We start from the raw sequence: 26277 nt of genomic DNA, 5'->3' as shown, positions 1-26277 counted from the left end.
GACTCCAAGGAAGCAGAAAACAAGCTTGCTCCCTCCTCCCTGTGACTTCCTCTCGCATATTTATACATGACTATCATATCTCCTCTCAGCCTTCGCTTCTTCAGGCTAAACATGCACAGTTCCTTAAACCGCTCCTCATAGGGCTTGTTCTCCAGACCCTTGATCATTTTAGTTGCACTCCTCTGGACACATTCCAGCTTGTCAATATCTCTCTTCATTTGTGGTGCCCAGAATTGGACACAATATTCCAGGTGTGGTCTAACCAAAGCGGAATAGAGGGGTAGCATTACTTCCCTAGATATAGACACTATGCTCCTATTGATGCAGGCCAAAATCCCATTGGCTTTTTTTGCCGCCACATCACATTGTTGGCTCATGTTTAACTTGTTGTCCACGAGGACTCCAAGATCTTTTTCACACGAACTGCTCTCAAGCCAGGCATTGTCCCCCATTCTGTATATTTGCATTTCGTTTTTTCTGCCCAAGTGGAGTATCTTGCATTTGTCCCTGTTGAACTTCATTTTGTTAGTTTTGGCCCATCTCTCTAATCTGTCAAGATCGTTTTGAATCCTGCTCCTGTCCTCTGGAGTATTGGCTATCCCTCCCAATTTGGTGTCGTCTGCAAACTTGATGATCCTGCCTTCTAGCCCTTCATCTAAGTCATTAATAAAGATGTTGAACAGGACCGGGCCCAGGACGGAACCCTGCGGCACTCCGCTCGTCACTTCTTTCCAGGATGAAGAGGAAGCATTAGTGAGCACCCTCTGAGTTTGTCCATTTAACCGATTACAGATCCACCTCACCGTAGTTTTGCCTAGCCCACATTGGACTAGTTTGTTTGCCTGAAGGTCATGGGGGACCTTGTCGCAGGCCTTACTGAAATCCAGGTACGCTACATCCACGGCATTCCCCACATCTACCCAGCTTGTAGATGCCCTTAACTTCTCTTAACTGGCAGACCTGCTGCTGTGAAATCCCAGCTACAAATTGAATGGTGGCCCACGCTCTGTGACAAGCATTCCTCAGTAGCAGGAATTACCCCTTCTTTTCCCCTCCCTTTAATTCTATGATTCTAATTTTAGCACAATATATATACATTACTGAAACTTTGAGGGGTTGGAGTTGGGGACTTCAATAGTTAAGAGATAAGTACAAGTTCTTGAGTGAATTATGATTTGAAAAGAAAGGGAAAATTGAAATTAGATTATAAAGTGCCATGTCCAGCTTTGTTATGAAAGTCAAATATATTAACAACGGTACTACATCCATTTCAGTGTCAGTTCTTCTGCACAGGAGAACCATTATGTGTCCACAAGGGAAGCCCAGTGATTTGTTGAAACTCTATCTGCAGTTCAAATTCACCATGGAGTTGAAAATCAAATAACATTATTGCCCTACAAAGTACTTCTGTCATTGAGTGCTTTATAGTGGAAGTGATTTTGTATGGTTTCTGCCAACATTTTAATGAATTGTGCTTTGAAATAATAACATATGATAATACCGACTGATGGAAATCTTGGCTTATTTTGCTGTAGCATGGAGGGACATTATTCCTACCAAGCAAGATCTGATAGTTTTTGTACATTTTTTATGATTTTTACACTTTGCATGCAAAATTCACACAAAAATTCATGCAAAAATTAATTATCTCCCTTTTGTGCAGAAAGCAGTTTTTTTTGCTCAAAAAACTGTTCTTATAAAACTTTTTCTCCATGAAAACTAGAGACTGTGATCCTGCAATGAGATATTTATGCTAGATACATCCTGTCTAGCATAAATATTGTCTTTGTAGTATTTTGATATGCTGAGTATGAGAAATTTGGGAGCACTGAAAATCATGATCACATGAAATTGTTACAGGACAGAAACGGATGGCACTTTCAAAACAATGAAGCAATGAAAGTAAAAAACATGTGCAGTTTGTGTTTTACATCAGCAGCAGAAGTGTTTCCTTACAAAAAAATAGGGAATTAAGATGGAGTTTAATATGTCATTCAAAGCCAGAAAATATGTCTGTTCCACATAAGCATTACATATGCTGGTTTGGTAAAAGTTGTAAAGATATCTGATTAGTACACACATACTGCAGAGGTGCTAGATAGTACATATGGTTGCATCAATAAAAATGGTAATAGAGTCATATTTGTAAAATGGAAGCAGCAGAGCAGATGACTGAGGGCCCTTCCGGACAGGCCCAAAACTCAGGACCTATCTCATTTTTACCTGAGGCATTCAAACAACGCCTCAGATAAAAGTGAACACAGGAAGAGAAAACTGAGTTTTCCCAGTTTACTCCACATTAATTAAACACCTGGAAATATTTGGAACTTAAGTTAAGGTCTGGATCTTTCCAAGTATGGACCCCATGGGGATTGACTCCCGCAGTTGTGGGGGTCACTCCCCACAGCTACCATGGTTCTGCAGGTTTCTAGAGCCTGAAGGAGAGTGAGGGCACCCACTTACATCCCACCAACCCATTTTCCCCAAAAACACTTACTCCAGGGTGCAGGCCCCTCCATAGAGTACTCATGATGCTTGAAAGCCTGGATTGTGGGAAGGGATGGGGACTGAAACCCAAGATGAATCAGGTTATTTTAACCCTCTACAAATGGACCTTGAGCTTATTTGGAGGTTTTAGCAGGGGAGCGCAGCTATTGTAAACCTGGGATTGAAGACTGGAGACCTCGGCATACTCCTTCTATACCTGGGATGTCGTCCTCCTCCACCGAGCACGCAGCTTCGGGAGGGACTCACATGGAGCAATGAGGAAGAAAAGGGACACCCGCCTAGCCAGCCAGATCAGCCGAGTCAACCCTGGCGATCAATGGGGTGACAGATGTCGCAGCCAGATCGCCCTCACATCCTCACATTTTAACCCACTTCCTCCTGGGTTTTAGGTAAGGAGGGAGCCAAAAATCCAGGCTGGGCAGGCAAAGCCCAACAAAACGGATTAAAGGACAAGATTTTATCCAGTTCCTGGATAGAAAGGGGTTTAATCTGCAATATACCTGAGGCAGGGATCTACCACATCTCCCCCTCCAGCAGCAGTGTCCCTTCATTTTCTTTGGAAAGTTTCCTAGGTTCCTCCTCCAGAGAGGGCCCTCCTGGAAACGCGCTTTCCCAGCAGCACTTGCATAGGGCGAGCATTGAAAAGGTCGTCTCAGGGCATGATGAGAGTTCAAGTTTCTCTCTCTCTCTGTTTCTCAGTCAATAAAAAGCCTGGTTGTGTCTTTGCTCTGATTGGCTAAGAATGGACACAACTGGCAACTACAATTCCCAGAACCCTGTCTTGCAGTTTGTCTTATTTTTAAAAATTATGGTTAAAACTTAAAATCATTCTTAAACATCAGTAGATTGGGGAATTCCTCTTTGGTGATTCCCTCCCCCTTTCCATTTCTTATACGTGACTCTTAAATCTTGGCTCAGTTGAAAGTTCTTTGGACATCCATTCTGGTTTTTTTAGACTTCACTTATTTTTTTCTCCTTGTTGGCACTGTGCATTTATGCCACTAGTATCTCACTTTTAGGAAACTCCCATCTATCATTAATTTTCTTCTGTTTAAATGTTCCTGTCTATGGGACCACACTCAGTATTTTCATAAGTTTCATGAAGTCACAGGCCCGTAGCCAGGATTTCGTTTCGGGGGGGAGGGGGGCTGAATTTTTTCAGGGGAGGTTTCGGGGGGGCTGAGTCTGAGTAAAAGAGGGTCTACCCTAGCAAACCTTTTGTATCATTACCCCAATACCCCCATGCATATGGGATATATTGAGTGATCAGATCATGATATGAATAAACATAACAGTTTAAGTAATGCACCAGTAAGGCCTTTTCGCGAACCACCATGAGAATTTGGGGGGGGGGGCCTGAAGCCCCCCCCCCCCCCCCCCCGGCTACATGCCTGTGAAGTCAACTCTCTTAAAGTCTGGAATGCATGTCTGGCCTCTTTTGGTTTTCTCTTTCCTCTCAATCACAAATTCCAGGAACACATGGTCACTCCCACCTAAGGATCTCACCACTCCCACTTCATTTACCAGGCCCTCAGTGTTGATTCAGATCTGATCTAGAATAGCCGATCCCCTTTCTGTTGACTAGAAAGGTATTGCTCTGATTTTTTAAAAAAGAAAGAGGAAAATAAACATTTTTTTCAGTAGAAAGAGGAGAAAGCATCCTCACTGTTGTCAACATTTCAGACAAGAAGTTAATTAATTTGCTCTTCATTTTTGTATTCATGCAAATAGTTTCACTATTCCATTTTCTAATGTTGGTTTTATTCTTTAAAAAACCAAGAAGTTATTGACATTTAGATGACACGAGAAACGAGTTTATTTATTCAGAGTACTCCATGAGCTGTGAAGAGTGACAGCTAAAATATGTGTCTTATATTTTATTTGACAATGTTATTAAAAACAGGTTGGTTTATGCTAAGGTTTACTCATGTAGCAACTCAGGCCAGCTAGATAAAATAAAGAAACTGCTGTTCAAATTCTCTGGAAAAATTGAGTTAAATAATTTAAAATGTGAATTATGCTAAAATAGATTGTATTTCAGCAATATTATGATCATATAAGTTTAATTAATGATCCCAAATATTGTTATGCTAATTCTGTTTGCCAATGTGAAAGTAAAACATTATATATATATATATATATATATATATATGGGAATGCAAATAAAATAAAGTGTCTTTATTTATAGTTTTATGGCCTCTTATGAGTTCTGCATCTGATACAATAAAAGGGTACTAAGAGGTAATCTATTATGTAAATGTAAAAATGTTTGGAAAATGTATGATTTAATAAAAAAAACTGTTCATAGAAACTGAGTCTGTAGATGTATTTTCACATCCTTGATTAATAGTTTGGTAACAAACTTTCCCAATCCTGCGAAGCTGGTTTGGAAGAGCAGTATGCCTCCTCCCACGAAGGGATAGAAATATAGTTCCAGTTGGAACTACTTTAAGGTGGGAAGAGCCAGGCTCTTGGCACTGGCCCACCCACCTTCCTCAGTCTGGTGCCGAAGGTCGACCCACCACTCCCACCCTTTAAACAGTATATTAGGGTTGCCATTAGGGGGCCGGGTAGGAATTATTTCCCTCCTAAGTTCTAGCAGGGTTTTTTGCCTACCCTATACTGTTGCAAGGCAAATGGGGATGGTGTGACAATAAATACGTGGTCACGGTAAATAGTTAGGAAAAGCTAAAATTTGGTATACACCCAAGGCACCCCCTTCAGGGATGAAGGTCATTAACTAAAGCACTCACTTAAGGTTCAATTTGATTAGGTGAGGGGAATTCTAATAGGCCAGAAATAGAGAGAGTAAAGTCTCAGTTACACTGAGAGAGACTTCTCTGAAACATTTCCTTCAGAGGTTGCCCGGGTTGGGTGTCCAAGGGACCCGGGAGTTTTGCCCTAACTAGCCGAGGGGTAGGCCACACAGGGGAGCTACCTAGGCTTTGCCAGCAAGTTCAGAATTCATAGATTTAGATCCAGTCAAAGTTAAACAGGTAACAATTAATAAAAGTTGACCATATTTTAAACCCAAATATTTGTGTGTGGTCTTGTTATTTTGGGGGTTGGCAGGCAAAAGATGTTGTAATTCCATGATCAGTTGTTTCCCAGGAAATGTGGAGTGGAAGAAATTGAACCAGGTAGCCCACCTATCTCCTGAAAAAGAAATGTCTGATTGACTATGTATGGACATATACACAAATACACACATATTAGTGAACCAATCAAAGCAGCATCAACGTCAAAATCATCTGTCCCTGTCCAGAGGCTTCCTGCAGCTCTAGATCAATTAGGCTTTATAGTTGCATGGTCACATTTTTAGATAAAGACACTTTCCACAATGCTCCTGACAACACACTTGATTATACACCTGATTGCTATAACATAACTGCTTAAGAATGCAGGGTATTCAAACAAAATGTATTCAGTTCTGTTCTCCCTTTTTTTTTGGTTGTTAGAAATATAAAAATGAGGATGCACGAATAAGAAAATCAATTTAAAACTTGGAAGCTAATGTACCTGGCCTAGAAAGATCCCTGCTAATTAAAACAATATCCCTAGGCTGATGATGGCAAGGAACTCTGCAAGTAAACTAATCGTGGCATATGTATATACAAGCATGATCTAGGGCTCATTAGAGTCAGTGGAGGAATCTAACTGATTTCAGTGGTTCATGATGTGGAACACTTCCAATAGCTTTGTGATATACAAAGCATACACTATTTACTCACTCACTCTACCAAGCAGACATTTTCATGAAACAGTAACTGGTAGACATTAAAGGGGTACACCTATGCTGGCATGTAATCTGATATGCACTCTTTCTACTTGAGTGATTCTTCCAACATACAGTGGGGGGGGGGGGGAGTATTTAGTCAGATACCAATTGTACAAGTTCTCCTACTTTATAAGATGAGAGAGGCCTGTAATTGGTATCATAGGTAAACCTCAACTGTGAGATACAGCATGAGAAAACACATCCAGAATATCACATTGTCTGATTTTTATTGAATTTATTTGCAAATTATGGTGGAAAATAAGTATTTGGTCACCTACAAACAAGCAAGATTTCTGGGTCTCACAGACAGGCTCCTCTGTCCTCCACTCTGTCCTGTAGTAATGGCACCTATTTGAACTTGATATCAGTATAAAAGACACCTGTCCACAAACTCAAGCAGTCACACTCCAAACTCCACTATGGTGAAGGCCAAAGAGCTGTCGAAGGACACCAGAAACAAAATTGTTGCCCTGCACCAGACTGGGAAGACTGAATCTGCAATAGGTAAGCAACTTGGTGTGAAAAAAATCAGCTGTGAGATCAATAATTAGAAAATGGAAGAGATACAAGACCATTGATAATCTCCCTTGATCTGGGGCTCCAAGCAAGATCTCACCCCGTGGGGTCAAAATGATCACAAGAACAGTGAGCAAAAATCCCAGAACTACATGGGAGATGTGATGAATTTACTACCTTTGTAGGCCAGGGAAAGCTCAGGAAGTAGGCTCAGGAAGTTTGGCAGCCATTTTATCAGATGGTGCAGTGAGGCAGCCATCTTAGAGTACCCATTTCCTAGAGGGGGGTGGAGCTTAGGAGCAGCCTGGAGGGAAATGTGGAGAGTTTTGTAATTGGCTGGGAGAGAGTGGGCAGAGCTTAGCTGGAGGGCAGAGGAAAAAAAGACTTGAAGTAGGTCTGGTGTTTGAAGAATGGAGAGGGTTGGTGTGTTAGGAGGAGAGAAGTCAGAGAAGCCAAGAGTTGGTCAGTTAGGAAAGATAGATAACTATTAGGGAGAATAGCTAGTCTAGAGTAAAGACAGATTCAAGGGAAAGGACTGTCTGGAGTTTTAAGGAAGTCTAGTGAGAGGGAAGTCTGCTAGATTCCTGAGGAAGTGGAGAGTTGTTTTGAAACTAAGCCTTGAACTATTTTTAAAGTAACCATATGCTTTTACTCATTTTTGCAACCGTTAGACTTAAGTTTTGTCAAAGTTCTCACAAATAAACAACTTTGTTCTTTGTTTAACAACAACCATCTCAAAGTGCCTCTGTCTACAGAAGTTCTATATCATTATCTGGGGAGCAAAATACACAGATTGGTGGCAGCAAACTACTAGAAGGTTTTCACTATTATTTACCTCAGAGTTCAGAGCCCTGAGTGCGAATCCAGAACACCACACCTTACTCAAAACCTCTTGCCAAACCAGAAGCTTAATAATCCTTTGGGTGTAGTGGTTGCCAGTGATCTCAGAACTTTACCACAGAAAATAGTGTGTTGGTGGCAAAGTCTCAGCCTCTTATAAAAACTTAATTGAACTTATTTAATAATCTTTTACATATTTTGGTGGTACAGAGTTGGGGTTGTTTGAATAAATCCCCAATCCTTTACCTTTTTTGGTGAGCGGCGTTTGGGATCATATAAACATTCTTTACAGGGGAACCTAGTGAATGACCTGCAGAGAGCTGGGATCAACGTATCAAAGGCTACCATCAGTAACACACTACGCTGCCAGGGACTCAGATCCTGCAGTGCCAGACGTGCCCCCCTGCTTACGCCAGTACATGTCTGGGGCCAACTGAAGTGTGCTAGAGAGCATTTGGATGATCCAGAAGAGTATTGGGAGAATGTCATATGGTCAGATGAAACCAAAGTAGAACTGTTTAGCAGAACAAACAACTCATCGTGTTTTGAGGAGAAAAAATGCTGAGTTGCATCCAAAGAACACCATACCTACTGTGAAGCATGAGGGTGGCAACATCAAGCTTTGGGGTGGTTTCTCTGCAAAGGGACCAGGGCGACTGATCTGTATACATGAAAGACTGAATGGGGCTATGTATCATGAGATTTTGAGTGCAAACCTCCTTCCATCAGCAAGGGCACCGAAGATGAATTGTGGCTGGGTGGGTCTTTTGGCATGACAATGATCCCAAGCATACCACCAGGGCAATGAAGGAGTGGCTTCGTAAGAAGCATTTCAAGGGCTAGCCAGTCTCCAGATCTCAACCCTATAGAAAGCCTTTGGAGGGAGTTGAAAGTCTATGTTGCCCACGACAGCCCCAAAACATCACTGCTCTTGAGGAAATCTGCATGGAGGAATGGGCCAACATACCAGCAACAGCGTGTGTCAACCTTCTGAGGACTTACAGAAAACATTTGACCTTTGCCACTGCCAATAAAGGATATATAACAAAGTATTGAGATGAACTTTTGTTATGGACCAAATACTTATTTTCTACCATATTTTGTAAATAAATTCATTAAAAATCAGACAATGTGATTTTCTGGATGTTGTCTTTGGCAGCAAGTACTTTTTTTTAGTTTCAAGGTTTTGAAACTTGAGGTCCGTGTTAGATTCAATGGCATATTAGAGGAGCAAATCCGGATATAAGTTACTGAGAGCCTGACTGCAGGGAAGTGACATATGCAAGACATATAGTTAGCAGTGTGATTCTATGATTCTTCTTTATTATCCATGCGGACCAATAACAAGTCTGCATTTGCTAATGAAATTGGTTCTCATCAAACAAAATATTTTTATAAATATCCAGATAAGCCAAAAGAGTTGAAGACAGAACAATTCCAGGAGAAAGAGAAATTCATTTCTCAAGAATTCTAGATCACTTATATCAAAATTCTATTATATTTCAAAATACTGAGGAGAAGCAAAAGAGTTTGATAAAATTAATGAAATTTCTTAAGGATCTATTTCTAACATTAACATTTCTAGCTCTTCGGAGTGTGGTTAAATTATATTATGTGACCTGAAGAGATGAATACTAGGATATTCTAATATGAATGTTTGTATATTCTATTTGCTTTTAGTTAGATAGCAACATATTTCCTATTCAACTACTATGTCATCTGAGAAGTAGCTTTATACAGTGTTATGAAAACAAATTACATTGATTAGTTTTAGGCATTTATATATCCCACAATGCCCCTACTAAACTAAATTTATGGAAGATTGGTTTCAATAATGTTATAAATACTACTAATTGATATTCTATTTCTCAAAATCTTCAACTTTCTTTATTTTGCTCATATAAGGCATGGCCCGACTTAACCGGACCAGGGAAGTTGAGGTTCAGGGCCTATTCTGGCCTCAGGGGGGCTTCTTCCTCCCAGAAGCCCCCTCGGATGGCAGGAAGGTTTCCTGCCGGCAGGTCAATTGACCAATGGACAATTGGCCACACCTCACTACAGGAGAAGCCTGAGCTGGCCTCTCCCTCTCCACAGGCAGCCTACGTAAAGCTGCCCAAAGCTCCCCAGCAGGCACTGTGCCTGCAACAGCTGATCCATCCCACCCACCCTGCATGCGGTTTATGTTTTCATTGGCGGTTAACTTTTGTTGCTGTTTTTACCTTGTCCTGGTTACCTGTTAACAGTTACTTGTTTTTCATGCTTCTTTTCACAACTCCTTGTTGGTGTGGGGCATGGGTCCTGGATCTGGTTTGGTATCCCCCCCTAGCGGTAAGGGGGAACGCCTAGTGGCCCCAAGGGTGCCGAGTTACATTTGCCCGGTATTGTGCCAGTGGCACCCTGGCTCTTGAGGTATCGGGCAGCAGTGGGCTGCCCGATCGTGATCCAGGACCCATGCTTGGCTGCCAACACTTGTTCCTGTTATCAATAAATGAGTTGTGGCCATTGTTCATCCCAACATCATGTGTGAGTGTACTTCTTGGGTTGGTGTTGGGAGGTGTATCACACTTGCACATGCAACCTGGTTTGGCATCTATACATACTTGCAGGCCTTACCTTAAAATGTCAGTGGATAAAAACATAAGGTTGCTTCTTTATGACAGTGACAGCTATAATGAAGATATACATAGCAATAAATGGAGATGGATAATAGTAGGAAGAACTGCCTTAGATGCATTGCATTTTTAAAACTCCCAATAGTACATGGAAACAGATGTTCAGATGCAACTGAAATCACAGGATTCTTGAAAAATGGCAGGAGGCCTGGGAATGTATCAGTTTTACTACTACTTTCTCCATCAAAACCTTTATAACAATATCAATATGTGCCAGGTGCTCCAGAAATAAAACATTTTGGCAATTTATCTTTTCTACCCTCCATAAATGAAACAAAGTCTCTGAAGTAATTCCTACCCATTTTAATCAATCGAAGAGACAGAAAAAGTTGAAAGTCATTTCAGCTATGTATTATTATGAAAAAGAACAAAGGACAATTAAGGGATGGGGTAATGGTGTCTAGGACCTGCCCCTTTGAAGTCATCCTCTGCAACTGTGCTGGTACAGCTGTACCAGAAGCTCCCATTTTATTTGCTTTGTATTAAGTGTTTGCTTGCAGCCCAAGGCTTGGGTTTCTGCAGAAGGGTCACTTCCTGTTAAAGTTTGCAGTTATAGGGCAGGCCCCCTGTCCATCATCGTTAAGTTTGGTTCCGCCCCCTGTTCAGGACAATTGAGTCAGTCTCAGCAAGGAAAGTCAATGTACAGGACGTATACAGACTTCTCCTGTACAAAGGCTTCAACCCTTAAGACTTTCCGGGGGAGAACAGTCTTAAGAGCAAACGGATTCCCAAAGATTCCCAGGGGAACAGCCCTAAAGCTCTGAGGAATTTCAGAGGGAAAAGCAGTTTTGCATATCTAAGAACTCCAGCTGAAGTGACTACAGGCCTAATGGTAGGTTCACTCGATGCTTTGAGATGCAGTTCAACCCAGTAGTGGTGCCCACATCAGTTAGGTTTAGGTTCAGAGTCAGCCTGGGAGAAGTTTGGAAAGGGATTTTCCTTTAGAGTAAAAGTAACAGTTAGAAGCCACCAGTTGCACAAAGGCCTGGAAGCATTTGTTTAACCTTTTGAAGACAAAGGAAGTTTCTGTTGATTGTTCACCAATAAAAGACTTGTTATATTTCACAAACCCTCTAAAGACTGTTTATGGTGAAAATCCTTATGAATTTCTCTTCGGGCCCCCTGGCTTCCCGCTGGGTTAAAGTTACACGTCCTGTTTTAAAAGCAATTTATCTCAAGCCCAGAGCACGACAGAACAGTAACAGTTTAATGTAAGAGTGCTTGGGGTCCATGAACCCATACAACAGACACAGTTATTGTATCTCAGAGGTGATTCTGACTTTGGGTTTCCCTACGTTGGTCCTATACTCTTCCTCAGGCTAAAGTTATTCCTGGACATCCACACAACTTCCTGGGACATCCCCTCTATAACACAGAGTAAAAACATAGAGGTTCACCTGGTTGACCCCATGATGGGAGACATTGGAGAATGCCCAACGCTGTGAGGTCAGTGCAGAGAGAGATGAATTGGTACATTTCACATATAAAATAGCTAGCATTTGATAAAAGCACATGATATTGTAGTAGGATTCGTACAACTTCTGTTGATCCACTCTATTAGCTGCTATTAACTTTAGAATCATTAAAATTATATGCATAAAATAGTAGAGATTATATAGATGGATGCATGAATGTGTGGAAATGCAAGTCCAAAACAAATTCTAGTGATGGTTGAATGAAAATGACATGTTGCTTTACATCTCAAAATTTAAATCAACTGACAAAACAAAATGGCCTAAAACCAGATGTGGATGCATGCAACAATGTATGCATACAAGCAGTTGACAGACACGGTAGCATTTATGGAAATGTGCAGTTTTAGCTACTTCTTGTTACACGAGGAAAGAAAAACTGTTAGGAGCAGAAAATATATTTATTGGATTTGGATTTTATTTATTTATTTATTTATTTATTTATTTAGAACTTTTATATACTGGTCTTCTTACCTCCGCAGAGGGACTCAGGCTAGTTCACAACAACAGTATCACAGACAATCGTTTAAAAACATCACATCCCATAATACACTAAAACATTAAAATACCAAAATACAATCATATAATTACATAGGCCAAGTCGTCAAAAGGAAATTGTAGTTCATTACCATCCGCCCGTGTAGTCACGAGTTATTAACTCACTCGTCAAATGCCAGTTTCCAGAGTCAGGTTTTTACCTGTTTTCTAAAAGTCAGGAGAGAAGGGGCAGTTCTAATCTCCAGTGGGAGAGAGTTCCAGAGCCGAGGGGCCACCACCGAGAAGGCCCTGTCCCCACCAGACGCGATTGCGAGGATGGTGGGACCAAGAGCAGGGCCCCTCCAGAAGATCTTAGCAATCTTGATGGTTCATAGGGGAGAATCTGTTTGGACAAGTAAACTGTGCCGGAGTCATTTCGGGATTTATAGGTTAACACCAGCACTTTGAATTGTGCTCGGAAGCTAATTGGCAGCCAGTGGAACTGGCGCAATAAAGGAGTAGTATGCTCCCTGTACCCCGCTCCTGTTAGTAATCTGGCTTGTGCACGTTGGACTAATTGGAGCTTCCGAGCAGTCTTTGGAGGCAACCCCACAAAGTGAGCGTTGCAGTAGTCTAAATGGGATGTAACCAGAGCATGGACCACCGTGGCCAAGTCAGACTTTCCAAGGTACGGGCGCAGCTGACGCGCAAGATTTAATTGTGCAAAAACTCCCCTGACCACCGCCGAGACCTGGGGTTCCAGGCTCAGCGATGAGTCCAGGATCACTCCCAAACTGCGAACCTGCGCCTTCAGGGGGAGGTTCATATGAAAATATCTGTATTCCATTTCTGGAGACAGAAAATGGAGCAAATCTTGACTTGGAAATGAGACATTTTCATTCGATTGCACTCTGAGGAAAACAAAATGGGCATGAAGCTGTGTACTTTTGAGAAGCCTTTTAAAACATGCCCAACTAAAACGGCTACGCTTTTAAAATGTGCATAACAATGCATATATTAAAAATAAACATACAGAAAAATGCAAGAGCAATATGGACCAGTTTTGAGTTATGTACTTTCTTTAAATCATTGGTCCTCAATCACTGTCCTCCAAATGTTTTGGACTTCAGCTACCAGAATTTATCATCTTTGACAATCCTGTTATGCCTTATGCATTTACATGGAACATTTGGTATTATGTAATGTGTATTTATAGGTGCCCTGTTACTGTGTTAATACTATAAATGCAAGAACTATCCCATAATGTAGAAGAAGAATGAAAATAAAACAGTGTTGTGCTAAGAAGAGTTAAAACAGTCACTTCAAAGCTTCAATCCAACAAGTCAATCAAAAGCTTCAAGGCCAAGGTTGATAGTTTTGGATTTCAAGGCTTTTTCTATGCAAGTCAACGGCAGGCTAAAATCCGAGACCTCAATCAGTGATACCGGATGAGAAACTGGAACACCTCAGCAAGCAAGAGTCCAAAAGTGGCAAGCTCAAACCCAGAACCTCAATCAATGGCTGATACCAAATGAGAGACTCCCTCCTGGGCACACAGAAGACTGGGTGACATGGAAGGCACTGAACAGACTGTGCTCTGGCACCACAAGATGCAGAGCCAATCTAAAGAAATGTGGCTACACGGGGAGTCCACAACATGTGAATGTGGAGAAGAGCAAACCACAAACCACTTACTACAATGCAACCTGAGCCCTGCAGCATGCAAAATGGAGGACCTTCTTGCAATGTGACATCAGAGGCACTCCAAGTGGTCAGATTCTGTTCAAAGGCAATTTAGCATAGTGCCAAGTTTTTAACTTTGTTTGTTGTTTTTTAAATACATTATAACTGTATTCTCAATTTGCTTCTGACATCTATATAAATAAAAATGTTATGTTCGTTTGTGGGATTGACAGAACTCAAAAACCACTGGACCAATTGACACCAAATTTGGACACAATACAACTAACAACCCAATGTATGTCCTTCACTCAAAAAATTTGATTTGGTCATTTGGGAGTTGTAGTTGCTGGGATTTATAGTTCACCGACAATCAAAGAGCATTCTGAACACCAATTATGGCAGTGAACCAAACGTGGCATACAGGACTCCCATGACCAACAGAAAACACTAGAAGGTTTTGGTGGGCATTGATCTTGAGTTTGAGAGTTGTAGTTCACCTACTTCCAGAGAGCACTGTGGACTCAAGCAATGATGGATCTAGACCTAACTTGGCACAAATATTCCATATGCCCAAATATGAACACAGATGGAGTTTAAGGGAAATAGACTTTGACATTTGGGATTTGTAGTTACTGGGATTTATAGTTCACCTACAATCAAAGAGCTTTCTGAATCCCACAAACCACAGAATTGGGGCAAACTTCCCACATAGAACCCTCATGACCAACAGAAAATACTTAAGGCCATCCAGTTCAACTCTCTTCGCCAGGGCAAGAAAATGTAATCAAAGCCCTCCTCACAAAAAGCCATCCAACCATAGATATAGATAGATAGATATATAGATAGATAGATAGATGGATGGATGGATGGATGGATGGATGGATGGATAGATAGACATATGATTCACACACACACACAGATATAGTATAATAGATTTGAAAGGGACCCCTGAAGAAGGACAATTTCCATGTTCCATATTCCAGAGTAGGCAAACCAGACAATCTCCAGATCAACACTGACAAAGAAACAGCAAGAAATACTGTTTACCCATGCATAAAGAAATTACATATATTAGAAACAAACACTTTCTCATTACTTTATTTCCAGATCACCAGACTTGGCCACAGCAATGTGTGGCAGGGGATGGCTAGTGATTAATAAATAAATACTGGCACAAAATGACAGTTTATGCAGGATATGGTGCCTTCTCTCTCTCTCTCTCTCACACACACACGATATCAATGATATCGAGCAAGCGTTTACAAATGCAGAGTAACTGACATAAGAAATGAAATGACTAGACAATGGAATTGGACAATGCTTCAACAATGAGACACTACTGATGTCGGTTTTATTGTGTTGTGGTTTTATATTGTTTTTATGTTTTAATTTGCACTTTGATATTATGTGTACTGATTTGTTGTAAACCGCCTTGAGTCGCTGATAGGCTGAGAAAGGCGGTATACAAATACAGTAAATAAATAAATAAAGTTACAATCACACAAAAAGTTAGAAATGGTTTTGTGAGTTATCAAGTTAATACTAACCACTCTGCTTGTAGTGATGGAATATGAAGCTTCCCCTCTCCGCCGAAGATGGAGAGGGGGAGGGGTTTGTCCCCACACCCCGACAGAGATTGTGGGGGCGGGGCTGGGCCTCTTCCCAACACCCCGCCCCAACTTAACTCAGAAGCGGCTTGTCTTTGCCCACCTCGCCCGCCCGCAGTATATTATGGTTGCCACTAGGGAGCCGGGTAGGAATTTTTCCTCACCTATGTTCTAGGTGGGTTTTTCGCCTACCCTATACTGTTACTGGGCTAATTGGGAGGGTGTGGTGTTAAATAGGCTGTCACGGAAAACAGATAGAGAAGGTTAATATTTGATATCTAGACCCTTCAGGGGTCAGAGGCTATTGACTAAACACTCACCTGAGGTGGCTTTCATCAGGTGAGGTGAAGATGGATGCCCTAAGTTTACAGGGGAGCCTGAGTTTGGTTAGTTGGAATGAGGCTTCCCCGATTGAGTTATTTACATGGTTATATGGATTTGGTTCCCAAGAGAACAAGTTTGTACCCCAGATAGCTGAGGGATAGGCAGACAGGGATGCTACTTCGGCGTTGCCACCAAATTTGGGACCAGTCAAAGTTAACAGGTAACAATTAATAAAGTTGCCCATATTCAATCCAGTCACTTGTGTGGTCTCGTTATTTCGGGGGGTCGGCGGACAATCATTTATCTAGTGATTTGTTTTAGTTAGCCTAATAAACTCCATATTCAAAACAGCTGATATTACCATCTTGTGAAGGATTGAGGCTGGGGACTGTTTCTGTCTTGGGAAAGGCATATAGTGGTATTAGTTTGAAGCGCAATGCCCCACCCTTTCAAGGGGTGATAATTTTATTCTTGGACAATTTGTGATTGCAGATTTTGGAGGACTTACAGTCTTTTCACAGAGCACTATGATTCCATTGTCATTGCCATAGCTGTACTCTATGGAATCCTGGAGGTTATTGTTTGATCAGAAGCACGGAAGTACTTGGCTTGAGAATTCTAAATATTGACTTTAAGATACCCATTCCAAGATTTCATAGATCAGAGCCACACCACTTAAAGTAGGGCAACAATTTTACAATGGTGATTCATGAAAAGGTTCTTATATGAAAACTATCTGGTATGTATTTATAATTATATTTTCTTCAGTCCATTAAATGTGCACCTTTGATTTTCTAGTATAACATATGCTCATGCGGAGAAGAACAACAAGAATGTCCAGAGCTGGTGCTCACTCTTCAGAAGGATATGATAAGAGCATCGATTGAACACAGTGAACTACAGTATTGAGAATTGTATAAAATAAAATAAACTGGCAACAGAATGTAGTCATTCACGGTATTTTCCCATCATTGCATCTGTTACATACAATTTCAAACACTTCTTTAGAGCTAGTTCTTTTAGCTTTAATTTATCTAATTAAGGGAAGTTGATTTTTAATTAATTGGTTAAATTAAGATGATTGGGCATATTATAAAAACATCAATAGAAATGTCTTTTTGAAATAGAATTTGTACTGAATCAAGGAAGGCTACTAATTGTTTTCAAAAGGAAATACCATTTTTAATAATTGTACATAATCCAGATATATACCAGAGCCAAAGCTGTGTTATGAAATCAACTGATGAGCTTTTAACTCTCAGTCTTCCTAATTAAAATGTGATTTCACTGATTAATCAATAAAAGCTTTATTTGCTTACTGATTATCACTATTACTTCCTTCTATTTCCTTCTTCGTTTTTATTTGAGCACCATTCCAGTAGAAGTAATGGTTCTGCATTAATTTTCTTTCTATCCTTTTCACAAGTTGTGATAGATGACAGATAGATGGAGGATAGATAGCTAGATAGATGATAGAGCCCTGCATTTACTTCTCAACTGGAGGAGAGTGAATAAATAAAACACCAGCTGAAGCAACAAAGAGTTATGAAAGTTTGCTCTCCAATTATGGATATAGTCACATTCCATCTGAAGGATCAAATGTGAAATTTGTTCATTTATCTTGGGGCTTGCCTACATGAACTAAATTTCTATTTATTTTGTAGCATCCACTTTCCTGACACACAGTATTTGTTGTAGTAGAGTGTGCTGGTCAAGTTACAACTGGTAGAAGAAGGGGAAAGAGGGCTGCTCAGGTGTTGGAACAAGAGCAGCAAAGGAAACAAATTAGAGAGATATTCATGACACCTACAGATACTGATTCATTCGAAGGTTTCTCAGATTCCAAAATGGAGGAGGAGGGAGATGGGAGTAGAGGTTTGAAGTGGGTTACTCGGGAGCAAGAGTCAGATGAAGAATGGGAAAGGAAGCAGATTGGTGAAATACTTAAGGCTCCAACTGAAGAGGAAGACTTTATGAGGTTCATGGGGAGTGATGGGACTGGGAGTGATAATGGAGAGGAGGATGGGCTGGACTGGACTCATGTGCAAGAGATCAGGGACATATGTACGCAACCAACATCTAGTGATGAGTTTGAAGGGTTTTCAGGAGACTGGCAACCTGGTAATACATGGGTGATCTAAGTCTTGATAGATGCTGGAAAAGTTGGAGGGACAGGCGGTGGCAAGCAGCTGTGGAAGCTAAAGCACCTGAGAGTGATGAAGACAGGGTGGAGAGCAGTTCATCATCCGATAATGAGTTATAGGATAAAAGAAGGTATCAAACATTGGGGACTTTGCAGTAGGCAAAGTGTTGTATTCGGGCTTGGGACATTGTTGCTGCCATTACTCTTGCTTTGGGTCCTGGGGCTGCAGATTGCTGCGTTACCCTGTTTCTACTGACTGGAATCTCGTAAGTGCTGAATTCTACTTTCCTTCTGACTCCGGATTGTTTTTGGACAACGACATCGCGTTTTGGACCTGAACTTCTGCTTTTGGACGTGCTTCGACTTGGGACTGCTTTCTGAAAATGTTTTTGCTTGCTTCCACCTTGTTTCTTTGTGTTTCAAGAACTCTGTGACTTTGGAGCAGTTTGCTGGAACTTTTTGTTATCCCAGATTATATTCCATTATAATCCGGATTATTTTCTAGTTACGTTTTTTGCATAGCAGTTTGCTACAGACTTTGTTTTCTTGCTAGATACACTGAGTTAAGTGTTTCTAAGCTATTTTTGTTGTATTAATAAATCTTGTTTGGACCTTTTACTTGTGTCTGGCTCCTTTAAGGCATCTGGTTCACAACAGTATTTCAACTGGATCTTTGGTCCTTCAATAACTATTTAAAAAGGCATTGATCCTACATTCTGGCTGAAAATTTACATCTATTCCAAGTATTTTGTCATGTAGCCATCCTCAATAGAAAACTTCACAGTAGAGTTGGGAGATAAATTGGGTTGGGCTGAATAGGTGGGTGGGAGGTGACCAAGGCGCGTAGGACATATGATAATTTCCACCAGGAAGTGGGCTCAGTTATGTTTGAATTTTTACATTTATTTTTTAAAGAAAGTTTGTGTATGTGGATACATGCAGATCAGTATTAGTATTTGTGCACCTCCACATAGCAGGATGCCTGATAACAACTTAGGTGGAAATATGTATATTCACATGCATAATGAGAGGGAAAGTGAAGTGATCCCTGTCATGTGCCAATAGTGCAAGTGAGATAGGTTTTCCAAGCAGTTTTCTACTAATGAGGCAAACATGAGGTTTATATAAATTGGGAAGATACATGGAGAAAGAAAGAAGTAAAATCATCCATGATACACATTCTGAAATCCATATTAGTAGATTATTCTGAATAGAACCGAAAAGACATAAAACATACACAATCTTGCTAGTTTTTCAGATGTCTCAGTTATGTGGAGCGAGGAAGGAGAAATTATGACATGCACTTGAAGTACTGAGATGAAATTAAGGAGCAATTTTAAACAGCCTTTTAAACAGAGGCTGGATGGCCATCTGTTGGGGGTGCTTTGAATACAATTTTCCTGCTTCTTGGCAGGGGGTTGGACTGGATGGCCCATGAGGTCTCTTCCAACTCTATGATTCTAGGAAGACATTTATATTAAAACTGATGAGATTTTAGTTTTGTTTTTCATTGCACCTGCTGAGAGCAACTAAAGCAAGCTTAAATCTCAATTTCTGACAGACTCCAACTTCAAACTCAGAACTGAATCCATTTTGGGTGAAGTCTCTACCCCCATCTACACTGCCATGTAATCTATATATATAAAAATGGTCTGTGCATAATGAGTACCTTAAAAACAAAAGAATCAATGAATGAAATCACACCAAATTTGGCAACAAAATGTCTCACAACACAAAGAGTGACCATCACTCTTTTTTTTTTGATTTTGTCATTTGGGAGTTGTAGTTCCTGGGATTTATAGTTCACCTACAATCAAAGAGCATTCTGAACTCTATCAACGATGGAATTGAACCAAACTTGGCACACAGAACTCTCATGACCAACAGAAAATACTGGAAGGGTTTGATGGGCATTGACCTTGAGTTTGGGAGTTGTAGTTCACCTACATCCAGAGAGCACTGTGGATTCAAACAATGATGGATCTGGACCAAACTTGGCATGAATATTCCATATGTCCAAATATCAATACAGATGGGGTTTGGGGGAAATAGACCTTAACAATTGGGAGTTGTAGTTACTGGGATTTATAGTTCACCTACAATCAAAGAGCATTCTGAACCACACCAATGAGAGAATTGGGCCAAACTTCCCACAGAGAACTCCCATGACCAACAGAAATGCTGCCTTAAGGCCATCCATTCCAACTCCCTTCACCAGGGCAAGAAAACGTAATCAAAGCTCTCCTGACAAAGAGCCATCCAGCCATAGATATAGATAGTAGGCCTGGGTAACAACGCAAAAATTTGTTTCTAAAATCGATTTGTAATTGGGGTTTTTTTTTGTTTCGATATTTAAAATAATTACAAAATTTTGCAAAAAAAAGTTCGGTATTTACGAAATTTCGTAAATATTTACAAAACATTTTGTAAAGATGGCACCCTTTTTTTTCAATATTTTTAAAATATTTTTTAAATTTAATTATTAATTTAGTAGAATAGGGATTAATTATTATTAATTATTATTAAGGAGGGAAGGCAGGCACTCACTCTGGCGGGCCCTCTCGCTCGCCGCTCGCTCGCCCCTCTCCCTTCCAAGGAAAAGTAAAAGCTCGCCCTCTCAGCAAGCATCGGCAGGCGGCCATCTTACTTATTTCCGAAATGGACGGAAATACAAAAATTTTTGGCGCCTGCCGTTTCGATATTTAAAAACACTTCCAGGTTAAAAAAAAGTTTTGTAATCGTTTCGTAATTCAAAAATTAACGAATTTTTTAACGAATTACGAATTAACAAAACGAATTTCCCAGCCCTAATAGATAGATAGATATGATTCACACAAAGAGATATAGTATCCTAGATTTGAAAGGGACCCCTAAAGAAGTATAATTATATGTTGCATGTTCCAGAGTAGGCAAACCACATCAACAATGACAAAGAAACAAGAAGAAATACTGTTTAGTTACCTACAAGCATAAAAAAATTACATATATTAGAAACCAATGCTTTCTCATTACTTTATTTTCCAGATCACCAGACAGGGCCACAGCAACACATGGCAGGGGATGGCTAGTATACTTATATGGAGTTTAGATGCGGCCTCTGTATTTTGAGATGATTATCACACACACACACACACACACATATTTGCTGCATTCTGCACAGAATGTTAGCTTCTGAATTTGTACTACATTATTTATTTTCAATGTATGTATGTATGTATGTATTTATTTTACAATTGTTATATTATAACCCACTGAAAGCCTTTTATGAGGCTGTGTTTAGAATTACCATGTAAATGACTAGCTTAGCAATGTATGCAGTACAAAGAAGAATTTGAAATAACACCCAGTGAAAATAATCTAGGAATCAGGGATTCATGAAGAAGTACAAATAAAATTGCAATGGATCAGAACAAAAACTATGGAAAAGTCAGAAATCAAATGTAAGTTTATCAAAGGCAGGATGATTCTGATTGTCACTGAAGTGCCTATCTCTATGTCAAATAGGAAAGGAAAGACACTACGATTCTAGTTCTAAACAGACTTGCAAGCTTTGTTAGGAAAAATAACTAGCATTGCAATACCCGTGCTTCATTTTCTTTGCTTGTCCTTAAAACACATCTTATTACTGGCTGATTGCTTCTCAAAACATAAAATAGCTTTGAATCACCTTACATGGAGATATTGAGTAAAAATCTTCTATGGACAAATTCATGATTCATCCCTTCTTACCTTCCTGATGCCTTCAGAAGGATTTGCCACACAGTTATCAGCTCCATTATTCTTACTGATTGTCTTCCACAATTCAGCAAAGGTGCTGTCTTGTTCTAAAGGATTTGTTCCTTTTGCTTTAAAGTATTCATAAACAGCAGAATCCCTGACGGTGCCATAAGATACGTCCATTTGTTTGGAAAGATCCTGAAAAGTTCTGAAATGCAAGAATAGTTGATATGTTAGTGGAAGATATGAGAGCAGTTCAATTTTATTAGTTCAGAGATGATTTATTTCCTTGTCTGAAAAAAAGAAAACACATCAGATATCCAAAGTAGGTTTTTCCTTTCTGCTTTCACCACTTATATACTGAAGTCACAGGTCCGCAGTTTGGGGGTCCTCCTGGATTCTTCACTTAGTTTGAGGCTCAGGCGTCAGTGGTGGCCGGGAGGGCCTTTGCACAATTAAGACTTGTGCGTCAACTGCGACTGTACCTCGGGAAGACAGATCTGGCCAAGGTGGTCCACGCCTTAGTCACCTCTAGACTGGATTACTGCAATGCACTCTACGTGGGGCTGCCTTTGAAAACGGCCTGGAAATTTCAGATGATCCAACGGGCGGCAGCCAGGTTGTTAACTGGGGCTCCTTACAGAGAGAGGTCATCCCTCTTGTTCAAGGAGCTCCACTGGCTGCCATTCATCTACCGGACCCAATTCAAGGTTCAGGTTCTTACCTATAAAGCCCTGAATGGTTTGGGACCCGCCTACCTACGTGATCGCATCTCTGTATACGAGCCCACACGATCCCTTCAATCTTCCGGAGAGGCCCTACTCTCGATCCCACCAGCATCGCAGGCGCGTTTGGTGGGGACAAGGGAGAGGGCATTTTCGGTGGTGGCCCCTTGACTCTGGAACTCACTCCCTAAAGACATCAGACAGACCCCAACTCTGGCAGTCTTCAGGAGGATCTTGAAGATGTGGCTGTTCCAGTGTGCCTTCCCGGAATAATGAATCCCATAGCACTTTGTCCTCCAAAGCACTTTACATTTCCCTGAGTCTGCTTGTATGCCCTCCACAAACACCAATATCATCTTTCGTTCATGGCCCAGCATTATTTCCAATTTTAACTCTACATTTGGCCTTCCCACTGCTTTATGTGTTGCTTTTTGAAAATGTTGTGTATTTTATTGTCTATGTTTTTTAATTGCTTGTATTGATGTTTTATTGTTTTTGTTCTTGTGTTTGGGCTCGGCCTCATGTAAGCCGCATTGAGTCCCTTGGGGAGATGGTAGTGGGGTACAAATAAAGTTAATAAACAAATAAACAAATAAATATACATTGACTGGACAATTTGAGGCCCTCCAAATATTTTTGGACTGCAGGCACTCTCAGCCAGTCTTCACTATGAGCTATGCTGACTAGGGTTAATAGGAGTTGTAGTTTCACAATACCTTAGAGCAGGTCTGCTCAACCTGTGGCCCTTGGGTATTTGGACTTCTAACTCCCCGAAGCCCTAATCAGCTTGTCTAATGGTCAGGAATTCTGGGAGCTGAAGTCCAAAAACATCTGGAAGGTCATGGGTTGTGCAGGCCTGCTTTAGAGGTTTGATATTGACCATCCTGATCCACATCAAGGAATGTATCCTAAACTGCATCCAGTGAGACACTAATTGAAATATAATAATGATCAATGTATTGTCGAAGGCTTTCATGGCTGGAATCACTAGGTTCTTGTGGGTTTTTTCGGGCTATAGGGCCATGTTCTAGAGGCATTTCTCCTGATGTTTCACCTGCATCTATGGCAAGCATCCTCAGAGGTAGTGAGGTCTACCTCTAGAACATGGCCCTATAGCCCGAAAAAACCCACAAGAACCTATAATAATGATCAACTTATAATAATGATCTAATGATTCTAGTAACACAACAAATTTTAGATGTCTGGATGTATTACCAAGTGTCTAGTATCCCCTAAGCATCATTTACTCTATTTGTCATCTCTTCAGGATTTATAAAATTTTGTTATGGGTTATTTATATGTTTTGTTGACAATATATTCTCTGTATCCCTCAGCTTCATCTGGAAATGAGATAGAATACATCCTCCTTGGCTACACAGACCTCAATAACAAGGAGAACGTAATAAATGATAAGGGAATACACTAGAAATGGGCAGAAGAAATACTCAAGAGGCATGCTGTGCTAAAAGAAAAGTCATTACAAAACACTCTCTCCTGCATGCTACATTAGCACAAGTGTGGAATATATATTGATATTTATGCATTATATATAACAGACAGAAAAATAAAGTAAAATAATGATTTCACATTAGCGGCATAATTCTAATTATTGTTCATATATTGCATACAATTAGAGCAAGACAACATCTTGTTCTAATGGGCATGTGTGAAGTAATGCTGTCAAAGGGTGGAATGAGGAGCTAACTCTCCTCTCCCAGACTGTTGTCTCCCTGTTTTAGTGCTATAGCATAAACAAAAACAAAGCTTTGATGTACTTGGAGGATCAAAATGAATTAGGCTGCCAAACCTAAATATGAAAGTACTCTAAATTATTACTGCACCAGCCACCGCTAAATGAATATATAACTGTCACAAAACACCAGAGATATCACTTTCATCCAGCACATTTGAAATGGTAATTTCCTTCTTTTTATTAGTATTTATTCACTGACTTCTTTTAGTGGCCAGACAAACAGGGAGCATCTCTCCCCCTCCCCAAACTCCATACTCATCTTGCTGAAGAAATGCAACATTGAAAAAATCACTATAAATACATGCATAACAACATCTAAATATTCAAGATTTGAGCTTTAGGGGTATATGGAAGAGGGCAGGATTATTTAAAAAAAATCAAAACAACTGCAAAAACACATGAAGGGGGAACTATCACAAATGACTCCTGGAACAATCACAAAAGAATATAGAAATTTGTGCTACGTTTACATTCATTTGAAAGGCAAACTTCTTGTTATGGAAGTTGCTGCCCTTAATCTCAGATATTTGTTGACTGCTTGCAACTGATCTGTGCTTAACGGAAACACACATTGCACAGGATCAAAGGTATTGCCTTGTTTATTACATTGGACAGGTGCTTCAGGGCTACCCATATTTAGAGATCGTGACAGAAACGAATTAAAGGAAAAGTCCCTTTCTGGCAGTTCTTGTTGAAAAATATGTTTGTGGCCATGGGGACCAGGTTTGACATATTGTGAGTGCTTACAATACAACCTGCTCACCAAACACATAAACACATATAATGTGTTCCAGCTTGCTGGAAAGGGGGTGCTTTTTGTTGTCTTCCTCCTAGCAGTTTTTGATTAGGATTTAAGTAATCCTCCACTAGAGTTGCATGTAGATCTGTTTCCCTGTCTTACATCTGCTCTTTCAGTACTTTCATTATGTTTGGGAATACATTATGGGAAGCTCGACACAAAAGCAAGCAGGAGTCGATCATTGACTCCCCTTCTGCTTTCGTGAGCATGTGGCATGCCTCCTTGCCTTGGAAAGAAAGAATGTGTGTGTGGCATGCAGGCCCAGTGTATGGGCCTGTCTGCAGCTGAGTGCCTCCACTAGAGTAAAAAAGTCAGAACTTGCCTCCTTGCCTTGGAAAGAGTAAGTGTGCATGTGGCATGCAGGCCCTGCATGTGTGCCATCCTGGAGCTGAGTGCCTCCTCTAGAGTAAAAAAGTCAGGACTTGCCTCCTTGCCTTGGAAAGAGTGAGTGTGCATGTGGCATGCAGGCCCTGCATGTGTGCCTTCCTGGAGCTGAGTGCCTCCTCTAGAGTAAGAAAGACAGAACTTGCCTCCTTGCCTTGGAAAGAGTGAGTGTGCATGTGGCATGGAGGCCCTGCATGTGTGCCTTACTGGAACGGAGTGCCTCCAGAACTTGTCTCCTTGCCTTGGAAAAACAGAGTGCGTGTGTGGTGTGCAGGCCCAAAAAGTGTGCGCACCTGACTGCAGCCAAGCACCTCTCCTCTAGAGTAGAAACAGGTAAGAGGCCACCTTAAAGCTCATGCATGACTGCAGCTGAGTTCTTCTCCTCTAGAATAAAACAGCTTAAATTCCTAAAATGACAGAAAGGGGAGCCTGGGAACCCCCCCCCCCATATATATATATATATATATATATATATATATATATATATATGGCCAATAGAAAACGGATATTTCGGCACCCAAAGTAAAAACAGGTATCTGTCCTCCCGATTTTGGGAGGCTCCCACAAAAATGGAACAGGGCCCCACCAAAAGCTGAGACATGAACCGGATCAAGGTTTATCCTGAAGGCACAAGCCTACCCTACATCCAAATAATCCTGGTGAAGATCACAGTGGTCCACACAGCAAACCCATAGGAAGGAACAGAGGTGACAGGAGTGACTCCCTTGACAAACATTACTTCAGAGGAGAATAAAGCCAAAGGGAATCCACTGTGTTAAGAATGGGTGAGAGGACAGGGCTTTTCTGTTGTGTCTCTCAAAGCAGTACCCTGTACAGGGATGTGAGCCAGGGCATTCCCATCTGTAACATTCTGGAATG

General features: G+C 40.7%; 1 protein-coding gene across 4 annotated transcripts in view; it reads right to left on the bottom strand.

Annotated features, from left to right (window-relative positions):
* The window catches only part of GRID1 (glutamate ionotropic receptor delta type subunit 1), a 1182427-nt gene that overhangs the window by 50177 nt on the left and 1105973 nt on the right, over positions 1-26277 (bottom strand). For all 4 annotated transcript variants that reach the window (XM_060768968.2, XM_060768967.2, XM_060768969.2 and 1 more), the window contains exon 13: positions 21750-21945. In XM_060768968.2, the coding sequence (XP_060624951.1) occupies positions 21750-21945 (196 nt within the window). The remainder of the gene's footprint in view (positions 1-21749; positions 21946-26277) is intronic.

The sequence above is a fragment of the Anolis sagrei genome, chromosome 3, assembly GCF_037176765.1.
Source record: "Anolis sagrei isolate rAnoSag1 chromosome 3, rAnoSag1.mat, whole genome shotgun sequence".
Classification (NCBI taxonomy): Eukaryota; Metazoa; Chordata; class Lepidosauria; order Squamata; family Dactyloidae; genus Anolis; species Anolis sagrei.
The sequence above is the reverse complement of the archived record's forward strand: the minus strand, read 5'-3'. Positions and strand labels throughout refer to the sequence as shown.